At 35.7% G+C, this 26,689-nt stretch overlaps 1 protein-coding gene across 4 annotated transcripts; it reads left to right on the top strand.

Moving 5' to 3' along the window:
- Window positions 1-1,061: 1,061 nt before the first annotated feature.
- On the top strand, window positions 1,062-17,196 carry LOC143892275 (synaptotagmin-3-like). Of its 4 annotated transcripts, none has more exons than XM_077396768.1 (12): window positions 1,062-1,229; window positions 5,266-5,364; window positions 6,003-6,053; window positions 6,187-6,310; window positions 9,912-10,030; window positions 10,392-10,493; window positions 10,588-10,662; window positions 11,602-11,678; window positions 12,440-12,689; window positions 14,078-14,437; window positions 16,642-16,770; window positions 16,860-17,196. In XM_077396768.1, exons 1-12 carry the CDS (start codon window positions 1,182-1,184, stop codon window positions 16,986-16,988), a joined length of 1,563 nt encoding a protein of 520 aa, XP_077252883.1. In that variant the 5' UTR covers window positions 1,062-1,181; the 3' UTR covers window positions 16,989-17,196. The 4 variants fall into 4 exon arrangements, 3 of the variants coding, with proteins under 3 accessions (XP_077252883.1, XP_077252885.1, XP_077252884.1); XR_013255467.1 differs by having other exon boundaries at window positions 1,184-1,453; window positions 16,632-16,770; window positions 16,860-16,996; XM_077396770.1 differs by having other exon boundaries at window positions 1,186-1,453.
- Window positions 17,197-26,689: the final 9,493 nt, after the last annotated feature.

The raw sequence follows: 26,689 nt of genomic DNA, 5'->3' as shown, positions 1-26,689 counted from the left end.
TACTCTCTAATCCTTCTTCCATATCTAATAGAAAATGACCAAACAACCCACATGTCATAGAACATGGTAAAATATCCCTATCTTATCTAAAATCTTCATTTGAAGAGTCTGATATAATCTTGGTCAGGCTCCCAGATGAAAACCTTCTATGGGAGACTGAATACCACTCTCATTAATAAAATGGCAAAAATACCCATATCTCATGGAAAATAACCAAAGTAAAAGCATGGTTTGTAATCTAAACCCTTCACAAATAAGTGAAAGGCTGATTTCTTGGTGATGCAGTCACCAAGGAGGTGAAACAATCTCAAATTTTACTATGTCCAATTTAATTTAAAAGAAGCATAGCCTTAGCCATTAAATACTTAATAAATGTAAATTTCCTTAAACGTATTAAATATCTTGTAAATATAAAATTTTCTATAGCTATACATACCTTGGGTGATAAATTGGTTGAAGGAAATCTATAGATTAGTAGAGGCATGATAAACTGAAGGGTGCCCTCACAAAAAACAGCTGCATCGGCACCCCAAATTGGTCCTTCTCAACTAAGTGCAATTATAGGGGCGCAGAAAAAAATATGTAAAGACAAATATAAAATTAAATAAACAATAAATGCACTTGTTGAGAAGGACCAACAGGCGCGCTGTTGTAGATGGTTTTTGCAAGGGTGCCCTTCATTTTACCGTTCCTCATATTATTATGTGAAAATCTTTTAGAACAGGCATGGTTTTAAGTGAGGAAAACAATACTCGTACAACATTATCAAAGTCCTATTAGATATGGATACTTATGTATGATGGTTTTAGGACTATCATACATTAATAACGACTGAAAAGTCAAACATGGTGGTGATGTGCAGCCAATGGGGGAGCCCTTTCACCTCTTTTTTGCAAGGGCTCCCTTCAGTCTAGAATTCCAAATCCAACTATTTTTACCTTTGACAAATTCCTCCTTTCTTTTCAAATTTAGCAATGTGCATATTATTCTGTCTATTTTAGCTCTTTCTAGATGTTTAATGCCAAATATTTCTTACAATAATTTCATGCCAAATTATAGTAAGAAATATGAAATAACAGTCACAAATGACAAGCTATTAACACATTAAAGGGCCCAATCGTAATTTTGGCGGCATATTCGAGATTCCCACTCGTGGGTGTTTTTAAGATTGAAGCAAGACAATGTTTTGGCGGTTTTGTTGGGATTTCATTCACTTCTGTTTTCTTTCGGTAATTTTTGTTGCCGGCCTCTGCAGGCAGGGAATTTTTTTTCTCATTTTGTTTCTATTTTTGCCTTATTATTTATTGCTTCATCGATTCCATGTATTTTCGGGTTGGAAAACATGGGTTTTGTCCACAGTTTTTTGGGACTTATTGGTTTTGGATTTGGCATTCCTATTGGGATTTTGTTGGGCTATTTCATGTTCATATACTTCAATCCAATAGATGTAAAGGTAATTTCTATTCATCTTCTTTGTTTCATATATTGGGTTTTTTTTTATATGTAAAGGTAATTTTTGTTCATCTTTTTGGTTCATATATTGGGTTTTGTTTGATCATATCTATTAGAATTTTCTGAACTATTTATCTGTTTTCTGGGTTTATACGTTTTAAGGTATTATATGTTGAATTTTGCTCTTGTTGTACCTTCTTTTTTTTATTTGATCATTGGGCTTATAAATCTTATATAATAAACTTTGCTGAGTTTTTTTCTGTGCTTGTAGTGATTGCTGAACCGGGTGTTGTTTTTTCTGGGTTTTTAGATTGGTACTTATATAATATCGTTTAGATGATTTGAGTTTAGATAGATTATGTTTTGAATCTGTATTTGATGCAGTGGTGTTGCATGTAGTTCGTAGTGATATGTGCGTAATATTATTATGTTTATGGGTAATGGTAAACTTGTAATGCCGTTTTTATGTAGTTGTGGGTATGTGTTTTAGGGCTGTGGGGGTTAGTTATTGGTGATGTGTCTTGTAAGTGGATAGATGGGCTTGTGATGTGGCACTACATTTTGCTTGTATTTAAGTAGTAATAATTCAATAAAAAGAAGAAGAGAATTTTACAGCAAAAAACAGAAACTCATGTTTTAGAAGAGTTATGGTTTGTCTTGAATTGAACCGTCAGGAGGTCCGGTTGCCTTGAATCAACCTCTCTTCCCCTCTTTTCCTGTCTCTTTATTTGTTTATTCATGTTATGACCAATCTGGTACGTAACATGTGATATCAGAGTGGTCATTCCTCCTCCATGACTGCATCTTGGGTGATTTTGGATTCCATGATTTTCGAGAGATCAAAGCACTTGTTTTGGAATTGATGGAAAGGCAACGATGATTTGTGGAAGGCTTGAACAAAATCAGCATAATGATCAAGGAAATGCGCAAAGATGAAGAAAAGCAAAATCTTGAAAATGTTGATGTTCGGGTAGAGAAGAGTGCAAGAATTGATGGTGACAAAGATGGTTTGTTTGAAGACATTGTCAAGGATTGCATTGATTTTGCCGAACCATTCAATTATTCTATGATTTCAATGCGCCTTCATAAAAAATCATATTTCCTTCCAACTTTGATAGCAACGGATTTTCAAAGCGTGGTTCCAACGATCATAATCATTGTTTTTGAAGAAAACGAAGGTCTAAAGTTAATTGTTTAACTCAACAAAATTGTGCCCACTATGATTTGGGACCCTGGTGGAATTTAATATTTTCTCTAATAATTCGACTTCGAGGACAAGGATTTTTAAGGGGAAAGGAATGATATGTGGATAATATTATTATGTTTATGGGTTGTTATAATGTAGTTATTATGTAGTTGTGGACTTGTGGGTATGTGTTTTAGGGTTGTGGGGGTTATTTATTGGTGATGTGCCTTGTAAGTGGGTAAATGGGGTTGTGATGTGGCACTACTTTTTGCTTGTATTTACGTACTAGTAATTGAATAAAAAAAGAAGAGAATTTTACAGGAAAAAACAAAAACTTTTGTTTCAGTAGAGTAGAGTTATGGTTCCTCTCGAATTGAACTGTTAGGAGGTCCGCTTGCCTTGAATCAAACTCTCTCCCCCTCTTTTTCTATCTCTTTCTTTGTTTATTTGTGTAACGACCCATTGGGCACGCAATGCTTTGTCACATTTGAACATGCATTGTATCTCTTTCCTCCTATATTCTCCTTCTAGGTCTTTATGGCTTCAGAACTTGGTCTTTATGATGGTAGACTTTTGTGGTTGTATGCAGTATTTAGAAACAAGTCCAAAATATTATGCTGACGATGAATATTATTCTTTGGTTATTTTTTCCATTGGATTTTTATGTTTGTATTCATGGTTTTTGCATTGTTCTGTACATATTTTTGTCCCATTACTACGTTAAATTTTATATTTTATGAAGAATGAGCTAGTGGAGATTGGCTAACCATATTATGGCAAGGACCCCACAACTACAAGAACCCTTCTAGCAATTGTGGGACAAACAACCAAGTTTTTTTGCAATAAAATAGTGTAAAAATGATAAACCAAAGCAGACCACATGAGATTTGCAAATAATAAAAAACCAAAACAAGGATACTAGATATTCGTGTTTCATCACAGGAATGACTAGTTGTTGACTACATCCATGGACAAACTCATAACAAAATAAATCCACTATCAAGAAGAAATTGCATAAGTTGAGATACAAAGTTACTTCCGTCTTGACCAATCTTGTTTCCACAATGTGGTTAGTCCTGAATTGGATTTTCCATTGGTCATAATTCAAACCCATTATGTTGCAAACCCAATCTTATCTGATGATCTAAATAATCTAATCATTTGATTTCTTTCTTGTTGAGTGTGGACCATTGCATGTATTTCATTTTACATCTATTTGCCGGCCATGAACTGTCCAAGGTAGGGTTCAATATGGGGCAGTTCAGATTGATGAAGGTGAGCGGGTTCCGCATGTAAGTAATGATTTATGCTTCATGAGCATTTCCCTTTTTTATATTGCTCCACATGCATGTAATGATTTATGCTCCACTAGAGCATTTTCCTTTGTCCTTTATATTATTTATTTTTCTTCTCATTGTGAATTTGGAGGTAGTCAGTGGGTTTTCTGGTAGATTGTTTGGCTGGTAAGCTTTTCTCTGAAAAAAGATTGCAATTTAATTTATTATTTTACAGATACATTTTTTAAGTATAGTGTTTACTTTTTCCTTTAGTTCTATTCAATCAATTTAAACTGGAGGTGCTCACTGTCTGGTGGTTGTTCTATCGACTGATATATTCGAAGATCCGTTGATACCTTTTGCAAATATAATTCTTAGAAGCACCTTGTTTATCTCCCAATTTGTTACCAAATATTTCATACATATTTAACCAGCACTTCAACAGTGTATTTCTAACCTCTCAATTTAAGGTCATTTTTTCCATCTTTTCATCCACTGTACTTATGGCTAGATTTGTTCTTAGTGAGTCATGGCCGCTAGTGTAATTCTGGGTATGCAATCATCTCCTTAAGGCCCTGTTTGTTTGAGATTGTGGCAAACCGATTGTCAACCTCCAATCTGATTATTGGACCCAAAATTAATGTAATTTTGGGTCCAATAATCGGATTGGGGGTGGTAATCGGTTGTCGTAATCCCAAACAAACAGGGCATAAGGAGTATGGATTATTAACTTTTCTTCTCCTTAGTTCATCTTTCAATCTGATGCTAATATTTTTCAAATCCCATCCATTTTAGCTTCTGATTTTCTATCATTATTAAAATATGACAGCATTGTGTTTCTTGAATTTTCTTTTGATGCCAGATATGCATGTTGGTTTATTGGCTTGTGCTTGACTTAAAAGCTGATATGAATATGCTCCATTAGCTTTAGATTATTTCATAGTTAATTTGTATATTTAAATGTAATTGATAGCCCGCGGGATTTGTTATATTTTGGCAGTGCCCATGGGGAATGAATGTTGTTGTTTTTTCCGTGTCAATGATCATCCCTAGGAACCTCTCATACTTTGACTTGCTTAAATATTTTCCATTATCTCATATTGCCTGTTGGTTTTAATAATAGCTTGACAAAAAAAACCTCTGTTTCTCTCTCGCTCACACTCTCTGCTGTTGTGTTTGTATTAATACATACACACACAAACACACATTTATGGCTATTGATATTCACATTATTGTATATATACAAGTGAACAGATTGCTGATTTCTAAGGTGTGAACTTGAAATAAATGATCTGAAAACATTTTTTGTTAGGTGTATCATTAAACTTCATTTGGGGCTAATCTTGGCAGGACCCCATTGTTTGGCCGCTTCATGAGTTAGACTCAAAGGCTTTGGAAGCTCTTCTATCCGAGGTTCCTCTATGGGTGAAAAGTCCGAACTATGATAGGGTGAATATTCAAATTTAAATCTTATATATATATTTCAGCACTCCCTCTTCTCTTATTTCAAGATTTAATCATAACTAGGACAGGTGTTATGACAAGAATTTTTTGTCAAATTTTGGAGTGTGGTCATATGTGCTAAACATATAGAAAAACAGTGAAGGAAAAACTAGAATTCTAATATCAAATATGCTATAGAATCTGTGCCATCCTTTTCCTGCTTCTTCTTCTTCTTCCATGAAATATGAAATCTTGTATGCGAGTCTTGTCTTGGTCAGTTGGATCCCAACTAATATCATGTAGACTTGTACATATGGACAGGATCAGAAGATTTGAATCAAATACAATGACTGGGATCTGTTTTCTAAAGATTAATATATTTTATGATACAGAAATTAATGTATATATATTACATGGGATGGACAAAACCCCCTGTAAATAATAGTAGATGGAGAAGTAGTAGAAGCATGAATGACAGCTAGACTTTTCAGTACTTGTGTGTTTAAGCTCAGTAAGAAATCAGTACAATTAACTGCTCAGTGAGACATTAGTACAGTTAACTAGCTTCCAATTCCCATGATTTCGTTTCTACTCTATTTTTTTCTTTTAGCAATTACTATTATTTTCATTTTATTTTTTTGCAGGTTGACTGGTTGAACAAGTTTATTCTTGATATGTGGCCTTGCTTGGATAAGGTGCTTTTAATGTTAAGATACTTTGTTTTGTAGAAATAAGCTGATTTACTGGATTTGACTATTTTATTGGGTGTGAATAGGAATCTTTATTTAGGTTGTAATCTTTATTTTTTGTTTCGCCTTCTAACTGTAGGCAATATGCAGTACAATAAGAAGCATGGGAAAACCGATATTTGATCAATACATTGGAAAGTTTTATATAGAATCTATTGCATTTGACAGTCTTACTCTTGGGTCTCTCCCACCTACCATCCATGGTGAGTAATGCCTTTTGCTTATTGGCATGAAAATTCAGCTCTTCGGTGTACTTTGCAATAGTTCCTTTATTTTTTTTTCTTATCTATTATTGGAGTTCCTTCATTCAGAATAAAAGTATTTAACCTTTTGTGAAGTACCTGTGTGGCCGATATATGGATAAGGTATCTGATATGTCAAGGACGAAGTATTTGGATCCTTTAAATATCATCATGTGCATCCTTCTTAGGGATCCAAGTATTATAGAGAACAAAATTGAATAACTGAACTGCAATTGACATCTCAAGAACTACTCTGGTCTCACCATGAAGTGTCTGTTATTGAGAGAAACAAATATTACCTAAGGGACTACTTGCTTTAGTACATGCATGGTAAAATTTGGGAATGAAACATAAGCTCTTCAATCCGCTTTAAAATTAGGGATTTCATTGTGCGTCTCCCAGTCTGTTTTTTTAGCACCCGGGATTTATGTAGGAATCTAGGCCAACACCTTAAATTTTATTGATATAATAAAAAGAGTCAAAGAGGGGAACACCTTACCTCCAGATCCACAAAATTAATACAAAAAAGCCTACTTGCTACAAATACTTGGAAGAAGTCACAAAAGTGCACAAAATTTTCACCTCGTGTGGGATGTAGTGCTGTCTTCTTATAGATTGTGGCACACTCTTTCTGTGTAGCAGCTTCATGTGTATTGTAATGCAATCTTGGTATGGATTGGTTCCTTGCATTATTGCTTCATCTAAATTGTTGTCATGGACTGTCTTGAACTGTGGTGCAATTGTAGTTTGGAATGCAAACTTGTTGTGAATTACTGAGCAGGCTTGCTTCATCTGAATTGTTTTTATGATTGGAATTTCTAGAACCATAGTTTTAAAGCTCCCCCCGCGTCCGCATCGACTCCCCCAAGTCTACTCCCTTTTACCTTGGACGCATTCCGCATTGCGCTGCATCCGCATTCCGCACTTTGCTCTACAGAGTCAATAAAAACTCCTTTGACTCTCTTGAATTATGACCACGTCAACCGAGTACTCAACTGCGCCAACCGAGTACTCGACCGCGTCGTGCCGAGTCGACTAGTATTTTCTTTGGCCGCGTTCCGCGCCGCATCTAGATTTTTAAACACTGTCTAGAACTATGGTGCAATTGTCGTATGGAATGCAAACTCGTTGTGAATTGCTGAGCAGGCTTGTGTGGACTAAGCTGCTGGTTCATGTCGATTGCTTTGCATTTTTATCCTCTTTATTGATTGAGGGTTTAAAAATATCATTTGGTTTGGGAGCATAAGTGATTTTAGTAGGGGTCTTGGTGTGTTGATAGAGGACATGCCATGATAGGGGGAGGTTGGGACAGTGGTGGAAGATGTGCAGAATTTCGTGTGATGGACCAAACTGCGCACACGTTGATGTGGTCAAAGACTCTTATGAAAGAGATATGTTTTACTGTCGACAAACACATTCACGTGGATTGTCACTTTGTTTGTGAGAGGATCACAAGCAAGCTAATATTTATTCCATCTGTGTTTCCAGAAGATCAATTAGTGGGCCTGATTTATGTAATTAGTGAACTTTACATCTATAGATACAAAGTGGTGATGGGGTTGGAGTTAGAATCTCAACACCTCCCTTAATCTCCTTTTTTCTTTCTTTTTTCTTCCTCCTTTATCTTCTTCCATACAGATTGTTTGTCGATGAATTCTTAAAAGTTCAACGAAGATGTTATTACAAATCATTATAAACATGAAATATATCTATTTATTATTTGTCAAAAGGCACAGGAATGTTTGACTGTCTCTCCTTAATTCATCAATTTTGGTTTATCATGGTACCAGGGCAAATGATTTTTTTTCTTTTTTTGAGAACAGAACAAATGAATTTCTGGTTTTCACTTCCTTTAGGATTTTATTCATAAAAATGGGAAAATGACAAGGAAATTGATCTAAGGAGGGGCAATGAGTTACAAATTTGTTTTCTGAATAATAAGATGGATGTATTCAAGAGGAGGGAAACATCTCAAGTGTAGACCAAGAAGGTCCATCAAAAACTTCGTCTACAACAAAGTGACAAACAAATTAAAAAAGTCGATAAACATAACCAACACCATGGTCAATGGTAAGGAGGGAAGGACATTGAACCCCCTCTTGGGCTAGAACATTCATTGTCTCGTACTCGTTCATAGAATGTTGCACATGATGAGAAGACACAACCCTCCCAGTCAAGGAGTTCATCACCTCCTCTTCAATAATATCAAGAAAACATCTTTCATTATAGTTCTTAGTGGTCCAGAATTGAATGACCACGAGACTCTACTAGAATCCTTCAACCATTGGATGACATTGTGAGTCTCCTTAAATAATTAGAGGCTCAGAAGGAGACGTTCCAACCTTTGATTTCAGATCTAAGAACCAAATTCTCCGACTTGTTCAAACTATCATCCTCGTTGGCCCCAAATTGGCTGCTCTAGTCAAACCATCGTGATCCCGAATGGTAAAGTTCATCTTAGCTAGATCCAGAACAGGAAGACACCACCTAGGTATGAGTTACTATTTCACGTTTTTTTTTTTTTTGTTTTTTTTTCTCAATTATTTTTTGTTTAAATTTTGCATTCATTCAATAGTCTTCTAAAAAGATCGATGGTGTTTTCATTTTTTATTACTTTAGTCCCTCTTTTTATAGGTTGAGAAAATACACCTATCAAGCTCTGCATCCTTCCTATGGGACTTATTTTTGCATTTCATTGGCACTAGAGTCTATTTTCTGACATTGGAATTCCTACGTTTTTAGTGGAAGAAGGCTATGATTAAAGGTACAGGTGAAATGAAAGGATTATGATGTGGAGATTTCTTGGATTGCCAAAAGGGGAGAAAGCAATTATCTCTAAATACACCTTGAAGTTTAAAGAGAATAATCCATTGAGAGGGAAAAGATTGCCTATGAGTAATAGAATCCAGTCAAGCTTATGAAGTATTTTATGTTGAAACTTGAAACATTTGCTCTGGTGGTAAAGATGAATTCGATCCAGGAAGGTTATCTCGATGGATGCAGAGAAGCATTTGTCGTTGCATCAACTGGATGTGAAGAATGCAACACTCCAATAGGAAGTTTTGGTCTTCTCCCATTGATTTTTGCATATAGGGGAGGAAAAAATGTTCAAAATTAATGGTGATTTACAGGCATAAACATCCTCCACAAGCATGGTTTAAGAGATTCAATGGTACTATTCTTTTTACATTTTTTCCAATTACGCAAGGTTATTATTTTAAAATTGAATCTTGTAATCTTCTAACTTTTAGTAGTGAAAACCTGCAGGGGACATCTAATCACCTCTCATGCTCTTACCATAACCATTATTTCTTGATTATCAGATTAGTGCCTATTCAAGCTTGACATTCCCAACATAAATTAACCCCAGAAACATGAATTTGGTTGTTTATGATTCTCTCATAATGAGAGAGTTCTACCCAATCTCATGTACAAACATATTCCCTATTTCTCTCACTTCTCCATGCATTTTCTTATTTTCTAGCTTGAAATATACTCAGTTCGCTAATTTAATTGCCAATAGTATAATGCTGATTGCATGCTTATTTTTCATCTATGGTAGGTGTTACCATCTATGAGACCCATGACAAAGAATTAGTTATTGAACCTGCTATTAGATGGGCTGGAAATCCTAACATAACCATAATGATAAAGTTTTTCCTTCTACAAGTGACAATTCAGGTGAGCAAGCACTCACACTATAACTCAAAACTTAGGCCTTGTTTGGATTGCAGGAAATTTCTGGAAAAGTTTGGAAAGGAAAATATTTCTAAAATTTCCTACTTTTTTTACATATAAAAAGAGATAACTTGAGCCAATCCTATTCAATTTTTACTTAAAGGGGCCTCCAATTTATGATTTAATCACTCTAAATTAACCATAATCATATCAGTTTCCTCTGAATTGTGGAAAGAAGAAATTTTCCAAAGAAAAAAAATTCTGTTAGAAATGTTATTCTTGCAATCCAAACAGGGCCTTATGGAACAGCTTTTCAGCTGCAATGCAAGCAACTTTTACCTAAGAGGTTACGCATGTTTTTCAGCTTTTAGATTTACAAATATTCATGACACCACGTGTTACACTGAAGCCTCTTGTGCCAACCTTACCATGCTTTGGAAACACGACTGTATCTTTAATGGAGAAGGTAACTAAAATTTCACTTTTTGTAAATGCCAAACAGATATGTGAAAATTATCATTTCCTTGCTCCATGTAATGACATTTTTTAGTTTTTTGCAGCCTCATGTAGACTTTGGACTTAAATTCCTTGGAGCAGATATCATGGCCATCCCTGGCCTATATCAATTCGTTCAGGTGTCAAACTTTTAAAATTCATTTTGTCAAAATCTGGAACTTGAATGAATGAGACCGACTTTTGAAATAGTTTGGTTAATGAATTAAGTTGGTTTTGTTCATATTTCACTAAATTAGCTCTTCCACTCATAGTCACAAATATTTGTCTTGGGAAGGGTGTATCACGTGATGATTTATTTTATTTTTATCATCTTTGGTTTATATTGAAAAAATTTGAAAAATATAATAATTAAAATATGTAAAAATATAAAGTTTATGAACAAAAATAGGACAACAAATAATATTACGAATTTATCGCGATATTTTCTTTATATTTTTCGTCGTAAAAAATATGTTTCCAATAACGAGCACAAATTAAGAAATGTTTCAGAAATTACTTTAAAAATTATTTCAATGTGCCATTCATTCTAATAACCGAGTTTGAACTTTTCTGAGTTACTAATTTAACTTGGCCCATGGCTTTGATGTTTATAAAAGCCATCTTGATGTTCTGTTTCCTCAATTGGCTATTTTGTTTACTTCATTGCCTTCACTATCATCTTCATATTTTTTACTTAGTTATTTCATGTACCTTCTCAGGATTTTAGCCCTCACACATGCAAAGTAGCATGTTTTGAACACCCAATGAATATGTACTTGTGGTTTTTATTTTGGCTTGTTAAAATGATTTGTTTTTAATTTTTTATATTTGTGCGGTTTCTCGTATTACAGACATACTAAATTCAATCTCCTATCATAAATTGTGGTTTTGTTTCCTTGATGAATTAATGATTTTTCATTTTGGTTTTTATTTTGGCTTGTTAAAATGATTTGTTTTTAATTTTTTTTATATTTGTTCGGTTTCTCGTATTACAGACATACTAAATTCAATCTCCTATCATAAATTGTGGTTTTGTTTCCTTGATGAATTAATGAATTTTCAGTTGTTTCTTGCTTTAGGAAATTATAAAAGAACAAGTTGCAAGCCTCTATGTCTGGCCAAAAGTGCTTGAAATACCTATTCTAGATGGTTTGAGGTAAGCAATTGATTGACCTAAAGATAAAACAAAAATTTTCAAGGCTCTTCAAGTTTAGTACGCCCTTTAAAAAAATATAGTCTTTAACTCTTTATTGCTAGCATCTCTAAATTGCTAGCATCTCTTTATGTGCTGGAACTAGGAATTGGAATCTAGTAAAACGGCATGCCATGATGGGCACTTGCATCAACAGGATGGCAGTCTGTCCATTTAACAATTTAGATTACATTGTACTTGCATCAACAGGATGGAAGTCTGTCCATTTAACAACTTCAAAACGCAAGGATTTATGTTTTAATTTCACCCCCCTCCCGCCTAAAACTTCGCTTTATATACAATATAGATATAGATTCATTCAAAAATATTTTAGCTGAGCCAAACATAATGTTCTAGCTGATGTTTCTGAGGTTTTTGTTGTTGACAACACTAGATTTTTATGCATGCATAGTGATGATTGGATTTCCTCAATGAGATGAAAAACTTATTCACTGGAATGTGCCAGAGCTTACTTGGTCTAGCCAATGTCTGAGCTCCTGGTTGGAATCTGCTTTTATGAAAAATTTGGAAGCTTGTAATTGGCTCATCCAATTTCCAAGCCTCGTCTAAGTCATTAAACATTGGCTCAGAGGGAACATATAATACTGCTATAAATTTGCTATAGGCTTTATTGATTGGCTGTTCTCTGTATTTTACCTTCTAGAGAAACTGCTGTTTGAAATTTGGTTATGTCTCCTTAATCCTAGTATGTCCTTTTCTGATAGTGGGGCATTGAAGAAGCCAGTTGGCATATTACATGTGAAGGTTCTCCAGGCACTTGACCTCCTAAAGATGGATTTGTTTGGAAAATCTGATCCATATGTTAAACTCAATTTGAGTGGGGAGAAAGTGCATGCGAAGAAAACCATGGTTATGATGAAAAATCTTAACCCGCAGTGGAACGAGAAGGTCAATCTTATAGTGAAAGATCCTCAATCTCAAGTCCTTGAGCTGCGTGTCTATGACTGGGATAAGGTTTAGCTCCTTGTACGCTTCTTATGTGTTCTATCTTTCATGAATCTTAGTGGCTAGACTTTTTTGGGAAATATTTGTATTTTCTCCTGTTATGTTTGAAAAGATGTATGTTATTATTTGAAATACTTCATTATTAGCTCAGGAATGTAAAAATGATACTACTTTCTTGAAAATATCAATGTCCACGCTTATGTTGGATACAAGGTTTTAAATTTCGGCCAAAATACCGAAATTTTGGATTTCGGTTGGGACCGACACCGAAATCTCCCGAAACTGAAATTTCAGAAATTTCCAAATTTTGGCTGAAATTTTGGGAAAATGATTTTTTTTTCAAAAATATACTATTTTTCCGAAATTTCGGCCTAAACTACCGAAATTCCGAAATAAAAAATTAATTCTTTTTTTTTTCCGGATTTAGGCCGAAATTTCGGTCAAGGCCGAAAACGAATCCAAATCCGAATCAACATACTATTAGGAAGAAATTTAATTTTTCTTTCTTATTTTTTTATGTAGTTCTACTAAATTCCATTTGTCTACATACACTTTTCTATATCATAGTCTTGTGTCAACTAATACAACAAAAAATGGTGATTGGACTGGAAAGTGGTGCCCCTTGGTAGACTAGCGTGCACCCTCATACATGTGCATATGTATATGGTGATCGGGAATTTGATATGGTGGACCTGATCCCTTGGCCAAAAAGTAGTTTATTTTGGGGTCTTCTTGTTGATGTCGACCATTGCCATTTGAAAGCCATGGTTGGGCGGTTAGGATCATTCCTTCGTCATGACCCTATTGTCCTAATTTTATGGTGATGGCCCATAAGCTAAATGAACTTGATCACCACAGATGTTGTCATGTGTGCAATGGCTTGCTAGCCTATGAGAACAAACTAGTTTGCCAGTCCTTCCCTTAGCAAACCTCCCAAATATACAAAAGAATATATAATTCAATAGGTATTTCTACCCGAAAGTTACACAATTCAACCTACGTCAATTTATTTTGACTCTTTTGGTATAATATGACATCTTTACATGTAAGACAAATTGACATTAAGATTCTAATTTTAGGCTGGAAATACTAACACAAATTGCCGTATTATCTGCTAATGGTATGTATGTGTCCTCATGTTGGGCATTTTAGGATCATCATTTCTAACACCCCTTGTTTTTATTTAACCTGAATACATGTGCTCCTTTTTTCTGTTTTGTTACATGTGTTTGTATCCAAATTATATAGTTGGTCACCAAAATAGTTTAAATTAATTTCGTTTCACTTTGAACTATTTTAATCTTAATGTTCTTTAGTCATGGCATAATTTCATTTCAATTGATCTATTCTCTTGGTTTGCTTGTAACTCATGGGTTGCATTTCATGCAATTACACAGGTTGGAAAGCATGCCAAGTTGGGAATGCAAGTAGTTCCACTTAGTTTGCTTGCTCCAAATGAGACAAAGGCATTTACACTTGACTTGCTCAAGAATATGAAGCCCAATGATCCTCAAAACAAAATCAAAAGAGGAAAAATTATGGTGGAGCTGACATTTGATCCTTTTAAAGAAGACAATGACAGTGGATGTTTAGATGGAGATGGAAAAGGCAGTGGTTCTGAAAGGGTGCTTGAAAACATAGCCTCGAAAGAAGGGTTGCTTTTAGTCACCGTCCAAGGTGCAGAGGATGTTGAGGGAAGGCATCACACCAATCCTTACGCATTGGTCCTTTTCAGGGGAGAAAAAAAGAAAACTAAGGTAATTTCTTGTAAAAGAAATTCATTGCTCAGTGAATGTGTGTGTGCTTATTATTTTGTGTATGTTTGAAAAACTCTGGATTGACCTAGAAATCAGTCTGTTAGTTTCCTAGTCTGTTAGAAATCAGTTTGAAAAACTGGAGTTTTGACTGAAAAATAATCTTTGGATCAAAACATATATTTATCTTAAGTTCAAAAAAAAATAAAATCTTAAGATTGTTATAGAAAATAGGGGCTAAACCGGTCTAATTTTACAACCGGAATTCAGAAAAACTAAAGTTATCTAATTTTGTTATCGAAAAAAACTTTAAATTTTTTTCAGAATCGTGCTCACTAAACTAAACATTTATTTGATCATCCATAAATAGATGAACAAAAAATAAGAAACTTATAATCGAAGGGAAGGTTGAGGCATATTACGGATTATACTATCCTTGAGACAAATAGTGCCTCCCCCTCCCCTTTTAGATAATCTAGATGCAATCAGGTTTGTTGGTGATTTGCCTCCAAGATACAACAACTCTTATCTTGATTGGATGTTGAAAACAGTGATAAATAATTTTTGATTCAAAAACTTAAAAATTCATAAAATTACTAACAGAAGCAACTAAATTTTTCCTAGTGATCTTACTCAATTCGTATTTTGTCTAAATGATCTAAAAATTATAAATAAATTTATATAACTTACTAGAGTATTGGATGGACAGAATTGCAGCATTCAAATTCTGTAGCATCACAAGACAAGTGGATTTTGAGCATAACATTCAGGAAAATTTTCATTTTCCTTCATAAATTCCATCAAACACCCACCCACACGTGCACAAAGTCCACAACCTCTCAAAAACCTAGTTTAATCTGAACCGTTGGTTATCAACCTTAACAACCTAAATTCTCTACCTTAAAGAGCATGCCCACACATACACATAAATAAACTAAAATTGTATTAATTTCTACATATTCTCTAATTGAAGACTTTTGGAAGCCATTAAACTGTCTCTTAACTGTTCTAAAAGTTCTTGAACTCTTAAAAGAGTCTGAATCTATCAAAAGATACCTATTTTATATCTTAGAACCTTCCTAAAATATTGCTAGTTTTCAGCAAGAAAATACTATTCACATGTTTCCTTGACAGGGCTTACCCAACCTACTTAAAATTAGCACAAAAATAAATACAGATTAATAAGAAACCATCACAAATAATAACGATCCATCTTGCCAATTTCTTTGTATGTGACCTATTTTTTTGTGTGCGTATGCTTCATCTCTCTCTCTCTCTCTCTCTGCCATCTTGTTATAGTTTCTGCATAGCTCATTTCGGTTAACAATAAACAGGTCATCTCAGTGCCTGTTTAACTTTCTTCTTGTAAATTTTCATATTTTCTCTATGCCTTTGTTTCATACCAGTGTATGTTTGACTTTCTTCTCATAAATTTTCATATTTCTCCTCGAAATTTTGGACTTGTTAAGCTTTTGTGTCTTGGCTTTGTAAAATTTATGTCGTTTTAATTAATTTTCAACTGGTTGCTAATAAAGATAAATCTCATCTTTTTCTTAGGACATATTTGTTATAATGTGAGTCCTTTTTGCTGGAATCTTTTGTCCATCTTATTATGTAATCTTCACACCACTGACGACCATACTTATTGCCCTTTCTTGATCTTTTCCAACCCCAGAAACCTATGGTACATAAATATGGTGACCAGGGTTGTTGATTTGGCCAACAACCATGCATATGATCTTACCTACCTAGCACATTGGTAAATAGATTAATGTTGGCTGCCCCATATGCAATGCATTTTGCTACAACTCTAAGAGAAAAGACAAAAAGTTTTGTTTTTGACATTATTTATATAGTATTTGCGTCGTTTTATCGTATCTAATCTAGATAAATTTTTCTGTATCATATGCTTTTATGACCTAATATGTATGTAATGATATGTTTTCTGATATTGCCATGTTGGTATTTGTGTTTATTATTAGCATGTTAGATTTTCCGGGGTTGGGGTTGCATTGTTTGACATCTCGTGTTCATATTTGACTCCTACATTAAATTAAATTCAGTTATGCCTATATTATGTTTAGAGCTAATTCATGCTGCACAATTGAGTCCCTGGTCTATGCTAAAAATGCTTCAGAAGGTACTCTAATGTTCTTGAATTCAACAACTCAACTCTTCTATCTTTACTATAATCAAGTTTTCTCTAGCTGATCAAGAAAAGTAGGGATCCAAGGTGGAACGAAGAGTTCCAATTCATGCTAGAGGAGGCCCCATTAGATGAAAAGATCCACATTGAAGTGATGAGCAAGAGGAAGGGATTCAATTTGCATTTCAAGGTCAGTAAATTGGTCATTGATTTCTTGTCGTTCTAATTTCTTGTTATCTTATATGATTTTCATTTGAATTTTTTTTAATTGCTTCATAGGAATCCTTAGGTCATGTAGATATTAATCTTACGGATGTTGTGAACAATGGGCGCATCAATGAGAGATACCATTTGATTAATTCGAATAATGGAGTGATACACATTGAAATACGATGGAATGTTGTTTGAAGAGAGAAGCTGAGGTACTGTACAGTTCCACGATGAAGTAGACTGCCAGCATAATTCGTGATTTTTTCTGATAAATGAACCCATTATTGTCGAACACTATAAAATTATAGTACAGATGTTAAATGTATTCATTTCCTTCCAATCATTTGATATCTTTTGTGCATCATAAACTCCGAGATGAAATAAAAGATTGTATTTACTTCTGTCACTTTTGTTGTAAGTGTGGTCTGGCTGCCCTGATTGCTCCCCAATGGCTATGTATTTTTTGGACTCTTTTACGTCATGATAGTAAAGTTTTTTCACAAAAGATTAGAACCTATGGACCCCACGCTAGGACTCTGAATTTTCCTCCAAAGTTCAATTAGACATGAATAATCATGACAGTGGAATTAAATGCTGCAAAAGCAAATTAATTAAGTAGTGGCCCTCATTGGGGCATTAAAGATGGACTCCTACATCTTATTTGTAGAGTTCTACATTCTAGAAAATTTCATCCACTTATTAACATGTGACTTACATGATTTCCTATACACCCTACTGAACGATACGACTGCCATTGAAGGAGATTAAATAATCCTGTTAGAATTTAATCACCCTAAAAAAGAGGCTATAACATCAATGGGTGGAGTTTTCGAAGGCAAATGGATGAAAACATCTCTCATGGCCTTAACGATTATCATATTTGTAAGCTAATCTCTCTGGGCAGTATAATGTGAAATGATTCTTGTGCAGACTTTATAGATGAAACGGAGATGCAAAAACATACTTCTAGAGTTATGAAATAAGATAGTGCTAGTACAATCACTGTAGTTAAATTGAGACATAGATCAAGAGAAACTCTTAGGGCTCAAAATCTTCCTGAAAATAGACTATCAAGCTCTTCTACATGGTGCTAGTACAATCACTGTAGTTAAATTGAGACACATATAAAAAACTTTTAGGGCTCAAAATCTCACTGAAAGTAGACTATCAAGCTCTGCACATTAGGTAGTTGAAGTGATAATCTACTTTGGCATGCATCTTAATACTTGTGAAACAATCTAACATAGATGTGCCAGTGCACTCACACGGGGTTAGTTGGCATATTGATCAACAGAAGCTCGTAGAGATGAAAGTGCCGCTAAAAGTATAGTTAAAAAGAGCTACTTATGATGAACCGTTAGATCTAGTCCGAGATCAGACGGTTGTCATGAAGCAAAAGAAGAGAATTTTGGCAACATGCCATCTGATGCAGTAAGTGATTTGCAAGATCCTCTTATTGGAAATTATCTTCATAAAAGGAAAGCTCCTTTATGAGATTGATTCCTCTAGAATCTTTTTCATTTACCATTCTTTCATTTGTAACCTTTATGTTATTGATTTCCCTAGAATCTTCTTCATTTATCATTCTTTTATTTGTAACCTTTAGGTAATTGATTTCTCTAGAATCTTCTTCATTCTTTTATTTGTAACATTCCCACAAACATCTCGAACAACCCATTGCCGAAATTGAATCTTTTTCAGTTTCAACCTACTCAATACCCATCCATTTACCTTCAGTAGAACCTGAACCAGTGTTGGATATTCCCCTCACCATCACTAACCCAAAACCACTCTCATCACCTTCACCTGATAATACTCATACCATGACCACTCGTAGTAAACATGGTATATTCACCTCAAGTAATGATATAATCTAGGTGGTGCTATTACAAGGGGGTATTTGGGATATTTCATACACATTGAGAGAAGGCATATATAGTGTTATCTACCTTTATTGTACCTACATCCCTAGTTGCAAAGTCCAAGTCGATGAGTAGAATTTTGAAGAGTTTTGAATCCAATAAAACGATGCATGTGTTTTACTTGTAAAACACTTATTTATTTTGAGGAAATGGTTTGTGTGCAGCTGCACAGATAAGCTATCTGTGCATGGCTGCACAACCCATGGGGGGGCACATTTTTTGGGGGATCGAAAGCATTCATTTGGAAGGCCCTTCCATGGATAGCGTGTGTACCAAAAATCAGCCTTTTAGGATCATCCTAACCCTGCCATTTGTGGAGGGAAAAAATGGGCAGAAACAGTGTCTGTCCATTTTCCCCTCCAACTTTGATTGGGTTAGGATGATCCTATAGGGCTGATTTTTGGTACACACCCTATCCATGGAAGGGCCTTCTAAATGGATGTTTTGGATCCCCCAAAAAATGTGGCCCCCACTATGGTTTGTGCAGCCATGCACATATAGCTTATCTGTGCAGCTGCACACAAACCATTTCCTCATTTATTTTATATACTTTTTTTTTCTATAAAACACCTAGAGAGTATTTGTTTGCTAGATTAGGATCTAAGTTCAACTTCTAGCAAAATGCTTTTTTTTTTTTTTCACTGAAAGCTAGATTTTGAATAATTTGTAAATTTTAAAGTTTTAAAGTTCAACTTTGAGACATAAATATTCAGGTTTTTTTGGTTAAAAAACTAATCATTTACTTGGAGAATTTTGTGACTATGAGTACAAAGTTTCCTACTATACATCACATGGTCAAAATGGTCGTTTGCATGCACCTCTTTGGTGAAGACGATGAATTCAAAATGAGGGGTTGTGTGCGCTGCTGATATGATCTCAAATAGTGATCTTTCTCTCATGTTTGAAAGGGGTGTGTTAGTTAGAAAAAAAAGACATGTGGTGGGAGGAAAAGTTAGCTATATCCATGTGAGTCACAACTAAAAGAAGAAAATGAGAGAGAGAGAGAGAGATTGATTTCTGTGGTGGAAGGAAAAGTTTGCTATAGAGAGGGAGATTTATGTGGTGGGAGGCAAAGATTGATTTATGTGGTGGAAGGAAAAGTTTGCTATAGAGAGGGAGATTTATGTGGTGTGAGGCAAATCTCTCTCTCTCTACTGAAGGATGGATGGTTTCCAATGGTTTGAACGGATGCTGGACTTTTGTTGGGTTTTATATGCTTGTAGAAGCTGTCGAGGAAGGTTTCATATATTTGATTAAATGACATAGGATGTGTAAATCCTCGTGCACGGCCATTTGCAAAAAAAAAGATGAAACAAGAAAAGAAAAACACACTACAAATAACCCGTAAACCGGGTGTCCGAAGGAATAAAAAGGGGCGGATATATCAGCTCCCTTTTTTGTTTCCTGATTTTTAGCCACTTCACCCAATCTCTACTTGGAGACACTGATTTATCATGGAAAAACAGTTCATGGTAGCCAAATGCACCCTTAAGAGTTTTTTTGTTTCCTCATTTAAGGCACTTCACACCCTCTACTCATTGGTGCCCTCTGAAGTCTCTCCTCCCTCTGGCCATAGCCTCAATGGCCATCCGTGCTATTTGCTGATATATACTCGTGTTTTCGGGTTTAAGCAATGAAAACAGGCTACCTGAGGTCCCTATTCCGATTTTAGATGGGCGACCAAACAAAGGACAAAGTTGGATCCTTGAATCTCCTCTATCCCCAAATCAACAGTGACGAGATCAACAGTCTACATGTGGAACGTTTGTCCATTTCTACGAACCGTTCAAGTCAAACCTTGCTTATTTCAACCCATACAAACTACGGGTGCAAGTTTGGCCCGGTCAGCCCTAACCGGACCTGAGCCCGAACAGGGTTTGGACTGAATTTTCCAACCCTGAGGGTGGGCCAGGGTTCATTTTTTAGGCCCTGACTCAGGGTCGGCCCAGGTTCTGGGTTAATGTCTGGGGTCACCGTGACCCGGCCCGACCCTAAGTTTTCTATTATAGGATTGAACCATCTGTGCATGTTTCTTTTGCTAATGTTTTCTATTATCTTGGATTGATGTTTCTTTAGATTATTATTGTTAATTGTCTCTTCTGCCCGTCATGTTGTTAAATTCGTATTGTCTTATTTTGTTCCCCTTCTCTATTTATTGATCATTTTGTTCTATATGATATGTGGTTGCTTTATTTTTGGCACTCTTAACAGGTATTTTCACTAGGGTCAATCAGGGCCAATCAGGGCGGGCCAGGCCGCGCTGAGCCCTGTAGGGCAGGCAATGGGTTGATGTTTTTCGGCCCTGACTCAGGGTCAGGGCGGGTCAGGGCCGAGATAATGGGATCCAGGGTTGGGCTAGGGTTTTGAAAAACCCGACTCAACCCGACCCTGTTGCAGCCCTGATACAAACTAACTTCATAATTCCAATACTATTTCCTCATGGGCCTGGTATTAAAACCCTCAAAATTAATTGTGACACCCCTTGTCAATTTCTCTTATTAATTTGTGATATTAGTAGACTGGATATGGTAAGGACATTTTGTTGGATGCCAATCATTAGTTCATCTTTGTTATCATCCAATTGGAGGCCATTAATTGGGCAGCTGAGATTTTTAAGATATTGAGAATTTTAGGTCACAGCAGCGAAACATTGTGGTGTTGCCACGCAACCAAATCTAATGGCTAAGAACGAGGTGCATATATTAATTTTTGGTGTTTGGTGTGGGGTTGCCTAAACTTGAAAATAAATAAATAAATGAAAAGCTACTATTACCAGTTTCAAAAGAAAGTTGGTTGAGTGGGTGTGCGGCATTCTACTAGCTACTACGCCAAAGCTGAGTCCCACCTAGTCTCATTTATCATCGTGCTTGAAGCTCCACAGTATATGAAACGCAATAGGTCAGGCACTTTAAACATATCCGGTACCAAGCTGGGTCCCACCTAGTCCCATACCTAGGGTAGGATCGTAATATTCCATCATGCTTCCGCATATGCCGTCCTCGGTGGCCTACTTTGTCGTAGCTTCCACTCTCGCCCTTTTTTTTTTTTTTTTTACAAGTAGCACTTCCCATGGGTCGCTCTTTCCGAGGTGGCCCGCTATCTGTTAACTTCACTTTGGTGGCTTTCATTCTAACTTTTATACATCATCCTTTCCATGTTTTCTTCTTCATAGCGCCCCCCCCCCCCCCCCCCCCCCCTTCCATATGTCTCAAGCACGTGACTACTGTGATACCAAATGTTATAGGTACTTAATTAACCAATACACCAAAAGCTCGAGAGACAATGAAATACTATGGAACACATTTGGCTAGGCCCTTTAAACTAGGGGTGTTCATTATTCGGTTAAAACCGAATAACCGAACCGAACCGAATTGGTTCGGTCGGTTCGGTTTCGTTTTTTTTTTTTTTTTGGAAGTTCGGTTATCTAAAAAATAAAAATAAAAATCGGTTAACCGAAATAACCAAAATTATGATAAAAACCATTATTTTTTTTAAAAAAAAAAGTGCTATATGGGCACTCCGTAGGATGATCAAAACCGTCAATTTGATTGATCACAACTTAATTAGGTTGTGCTCAAAAAATCATTTCGATCGGATGATCCTAGCCCTCCGATCGAAACTAAGATTTTGCTTTTTTCCCTCTCTTTCTCCCACTATTCGGTTATAACCGAATTTTGCTTTTTTACCTGCATAGCTTTGATTGTGAACACGAGAAAAATATGAGAGAGAGAGAGAGACAGAGAGAAAAGGCAAATGAAAAAGACAGCATTTGCCTGCTGTGATTTGTAAACGCAATAAACGAGAATTTTGATTTCCTTGGAAACCAAAATAACAGGTCTTGTTAGGTTGTCTTCTTTCACTGAGTCTGGGATAAAGTTTATTCACAGTATTGAAAAGTCCATGTTTAATAAATCAACCAAAACGATAGAAAACTCAATTTTCAAGGAAAGTTTTTTCTGAGAAAACAAAATACCTAAATCCAAATATGACCTTCGTTTTTCTCTTCCATGGAATCGCTCCAGATCAGCCTGGTTGAAAGCTGAACGAATAGAAATGAAGTGTGAAAATGATGCCATTTTCAGCAAAGGTTGTCTCGTCATTGCTACTCATCTCCTCCCCATTCTCTTATTCCATTTCATATATGAGACAAAAACAAAAAGTTACCATAAATCTACAAAATAATCTTTTTCTATCGAATTAGAATCTCATATATCCATACAATCCAAGAAATTTCACCTTTGATTTGTTATGGAATTAGAGTCATGCATATCTATCCAATGAACAAACTTCTCTTTCCAATGATAATGATCGACTGTCCACATCTACTACTTAGGTGGACTATGAAGAGAAGGTAAAGAATACACGTTCAAGCGTTCCCACCTAAATCCTAGTTTAAATCCTTTTCATTTTTTTTTTGTAGTTGGGTTTACGTGTAATTTCAGCTGCCTACTTTTTCTTTTTAGATTTCTTAAACCCTAGCTAGTTGGTGGTGTTTCCACATTTCTATCCACCACTTCATCAATTTCTCGTGTCCCATCATCTCGTCTTGAGATAAAATTGAGATATCTCAGGAATGTATTGAATGAGTTTTTATATGGTGCCGGCTTTTTAAGATGATGTTATTGGATCAAATATCAAAGGTAAAACCGTACGGGTGTGGCTCTTTGGCTTAAAGTCATGGATATGCTCTCCATTGACACGAGTTCAAATTCTCTTGGGCTTACCCGATGTGCGTGGTTTACGAGTGATTGCGCGCATCCTAAGGGAATAGTCCTACCCTAAAACTTAGGGTGGGGATACCTTAAAAAAAAAAAGGATGCCCAGTGCATGAGGCTCCGGCCATTGCGGGGTCTGAAGAGGTCTAGATGTACGCAGTCTTACCCTTGCTTTGCAAAGAGGCTGTTTCCGTGACTCGAATTCATGACCACCAGTTCACAATGAAGCAATCTTACTGTTGCGCCAAGGCTCGCCCTCTAGGATGTGGATACTTATATGTCATAAAACCACCACCCCCCCCCCCCCCCAAAGGGTGGCTATGCACAGACACCATATGATATCACTATATTGTATTGACCCTTTATATGTTTTCTTATTATTCACAAAATATCGCGAGATATTTGCAACTCGTCTAGTGAGTTATTGGACTGTTACCTACTTCTGAAGCGTGGGGGTTGGTGGTGACCACGATTTGTCTTGTTAGCTCAACAATACTTGTACCCTATTTTTTTAAATTTTCCTATTATTAATATATTCTATTATTTTTTAGGCCAAGGTCTTCTTTTGTACCTACTTCACCAACTTCAACTTGCTTAGTCAATATAATTAAAAAATAAACAGTACCTTTAAATATATTATAAAGATAATTACATACGATATATGACTAAAACAGCACCATGACGTGATGAAGTCATAGTCCAGTTCGACACATTTGTAACTGAGACCTATGTTTTAGTGTCATTGAGAAGGGGTGATCCAGACCATCCGTTTGAAGAGCGGATCAGTGTTCATTTTCGATCAACTCTGATAAGCCCTAAAACCCGACCCGAAATTGGGCTGAGTTGATTCGATTAGATGAAGGTAACTATTGATTCAATAAAAACTCGAACACATTTTTCTATTAATATATGGATATTTTACAGATTATTGGTTATTGATTTGCCGTAATTTTTACGTGCTCAAGGGATCAACGGTCCTAATTTAATAGGCGTATCATTTTATGAGTACAGCAGAGGATGGGATGGCGAGTCAGCTATGATTGCCATGAGGCACTGAAGTTCTTTCTGTTAAACACTCTATATGATTTACTTCGGAGAGATGCCCTCATCGGCTTATTTGCTAACAAAACTATTTTAATCTAATCTTATTTGCAAATGGGACATTAAGACCATTTTAGAAGCAATTAATTAAGATAAGGGATTTGCTACGCAATTTCATAGAAAACCATTTTGTGGCTCACTTTTTAGCAGATTTTGTCTTATTCTTTTAATCTATATGAGGTGGCTGTTCTCTTCTTCAAAAGTGAGCCGCGAAAATTGCTTTCCGCTAATTTGTCTAGCAAATCCCTTGAGATAGATATAAAAGTCATGTGTACATATACAAATTGTTTACTTTTTTGTATACTTAGCGAATTTTCAAATTCTTCTTACATTTTCTAACAATAGAAATGGGTCCTATCAGTGCCACCAATGGGGTTCTCAGAATACCATCTTCCCCATGAGTATATACTTTTTTTTCTCGGTATCTGAAGATATTAATTGAAAATACGATTGTGTGCAGGTATCGATCTTCTCTCGACTTCATGATTCAATTAAATATGACATTTATGAAAGAAAACACCTAATCATGTCTTTAAATATTTTAATTTTATACATCCAAGTTACAGGAAATTTCAGAAAAATAGCTCTTGCACGCATGTTGTTGAGGCAGACCATTATTTTAATTTTACTTTATTAAGAACATCATAGAAAATCAGGATTACAGTGTGAAAAGATTAGAGAGAGAGAGAGCTCTTGCTTGTGTGTTATTCTCCTGATCATTCTTATTTTGTTTGCTTTCTTGTGTATCTCCAGGGACTTTCTTAGTCTCTATGATTTTCTCCATCCAAATGGCATTTCGCGGCTGGTCTGTCACATGTTAGAGCAGCCACCTCGTGAATGGAGACAAAAGAGTGAAATGCCATTTGCCATGGACCCTAACAAATCCCCCAAAAAAAAAAAAGGTGTGGAAAGATGAGAGAGAGAGAGAGTAAAATATAGAATGATGAGCCCACCAAAGAGGACTGCATGTTAAGATGGGATTTGGTTGGCTTTCCACTACATATGGGAAAGAGGAACAGTCTGTACATCCTCAATAAAAAATAAAAAATACTGTATCAAAAGTGAAAAAGAAAATCATCGTAGTTAATGAGAAGATGCCATAGTTGCACGCCATAGGGTTTTTTTTTTTATAAAGATTTTTCCAAAGAAAAAAAAATTCGTGTTGGTGATAGTGGAGAATACGTGACCCGACTTGAAAAGAACAAACTGCCCACAGTCTATTGTGCATTCATTCACACCAAAGGGCTTTCTTGTCCTTTTCCAATATAGTTTGGGGCATTTCTGTCTTGTCATTTTTGTCAACACAACCATTGTTTGATAATGTTTGTTGGAAAAATGTAAGGTGAAGAGGTTAGGGATTGAGGCTGTGGCTTAATGGTCAATGATATGTTGAGGTTCAATCTCAGCTTACCTACCAAACAATGAACAGGGTAGTGTCATTATAAAAATGTTGAAGGGCGGATATCATTCCCCTTTTTTGTAGGGGTTCGCATATGACTTAGACAATAGCGCATCATGTCATATAAAATTACGAAACTGCCACCAAATTTGTTGTTACTGGAGCAATCCTAGCTGCTCTCCCCAATAAGGTCTTATCGACCACAATACCCTTGTAATTGTTGGATTTTATATCCTTTTAAAGCTTTAAAGTTTTTACCTTAGAGAAACAGCTCCCGCGCAGGAAACATGGTGGGCCCTCATTTTTTAGGTGATCCTAAATATCCATTTGAAAGGCCCCATCATGTATGGAGTGAGTACCAAAAATCAGCTCCATTAGATCAACCTAACCCTTCCACTTGTGGGGTGAAAAAATGGACGGATTTGTGGACAAACAATATATGTCCATTTTCTCACCTACAAATGGACACTCTAAGATGATCCAATGGAACTGAGTTTTGGTACACACACCCATTCATGATGGGGCTTTTCAAATGAATGCTTAGGATCACCCAAAAAATGTGCGCCCACCCTTGTTTCCTGCACTCCAGCGCAAATAAGCTATCTGTGCTCGAGTGCAGAAACCCTGTACTCTTTGCCTTAATCAAATTTCTGTTGTTAATCAAATTTCAAACGTTTTGCTTCTTTGTAAGCCATTATGTCTTTTTGAAGCTTTTGCCTTAACGCAAGTTCTTTGTAAGCCATTATTGTATACATTTTGTAC

Source organism: Tasmannia lanceolata, unplaced genomic scaffold, assembly GCF_043159265.1.
Source record: "Tasmannia lanceolata isolate RefF3 unplaced genomic scaffold, GAP_Taslan_0.1 ptg000015l, whole genome shotgun sequence".
NCBI lineage: Eukaryota > Viridiplantae > Streptophyta > Magnoliopsida > Canellales > Winteraceae > Tasmannia > Tasmannia lanceolata.
Note: the sequence above shows the minus strand (reverse complement) of the source record. Positions and strands in the feature narration are given on the sequence as shown.

Bases quoted from the DNA above. Each gene is read 5' to 3' on its own strand.
- LOC143892275 (XM_077396770.1), top strand. From the start codon at position 1,343: ATGGGTTTTGTCCACAGTTTTTTGGGACTTATTGGTTTTGGATTTGGC. The intron at 1,454-5,265 runs GTAATTTCTATT...TAATCTTGGCAG, and splicing joins TCAATCCAATAGATGTAAAG to GACCCCATTGTTTGGCCGCT. The intron at 10,494-10,587 runs GTAACTAAAATT...AGTTTTTTGCAG, and splicing joins CTGTATCTTTAATGGAGAAG to CCTCATGTAGACTTTGGACT.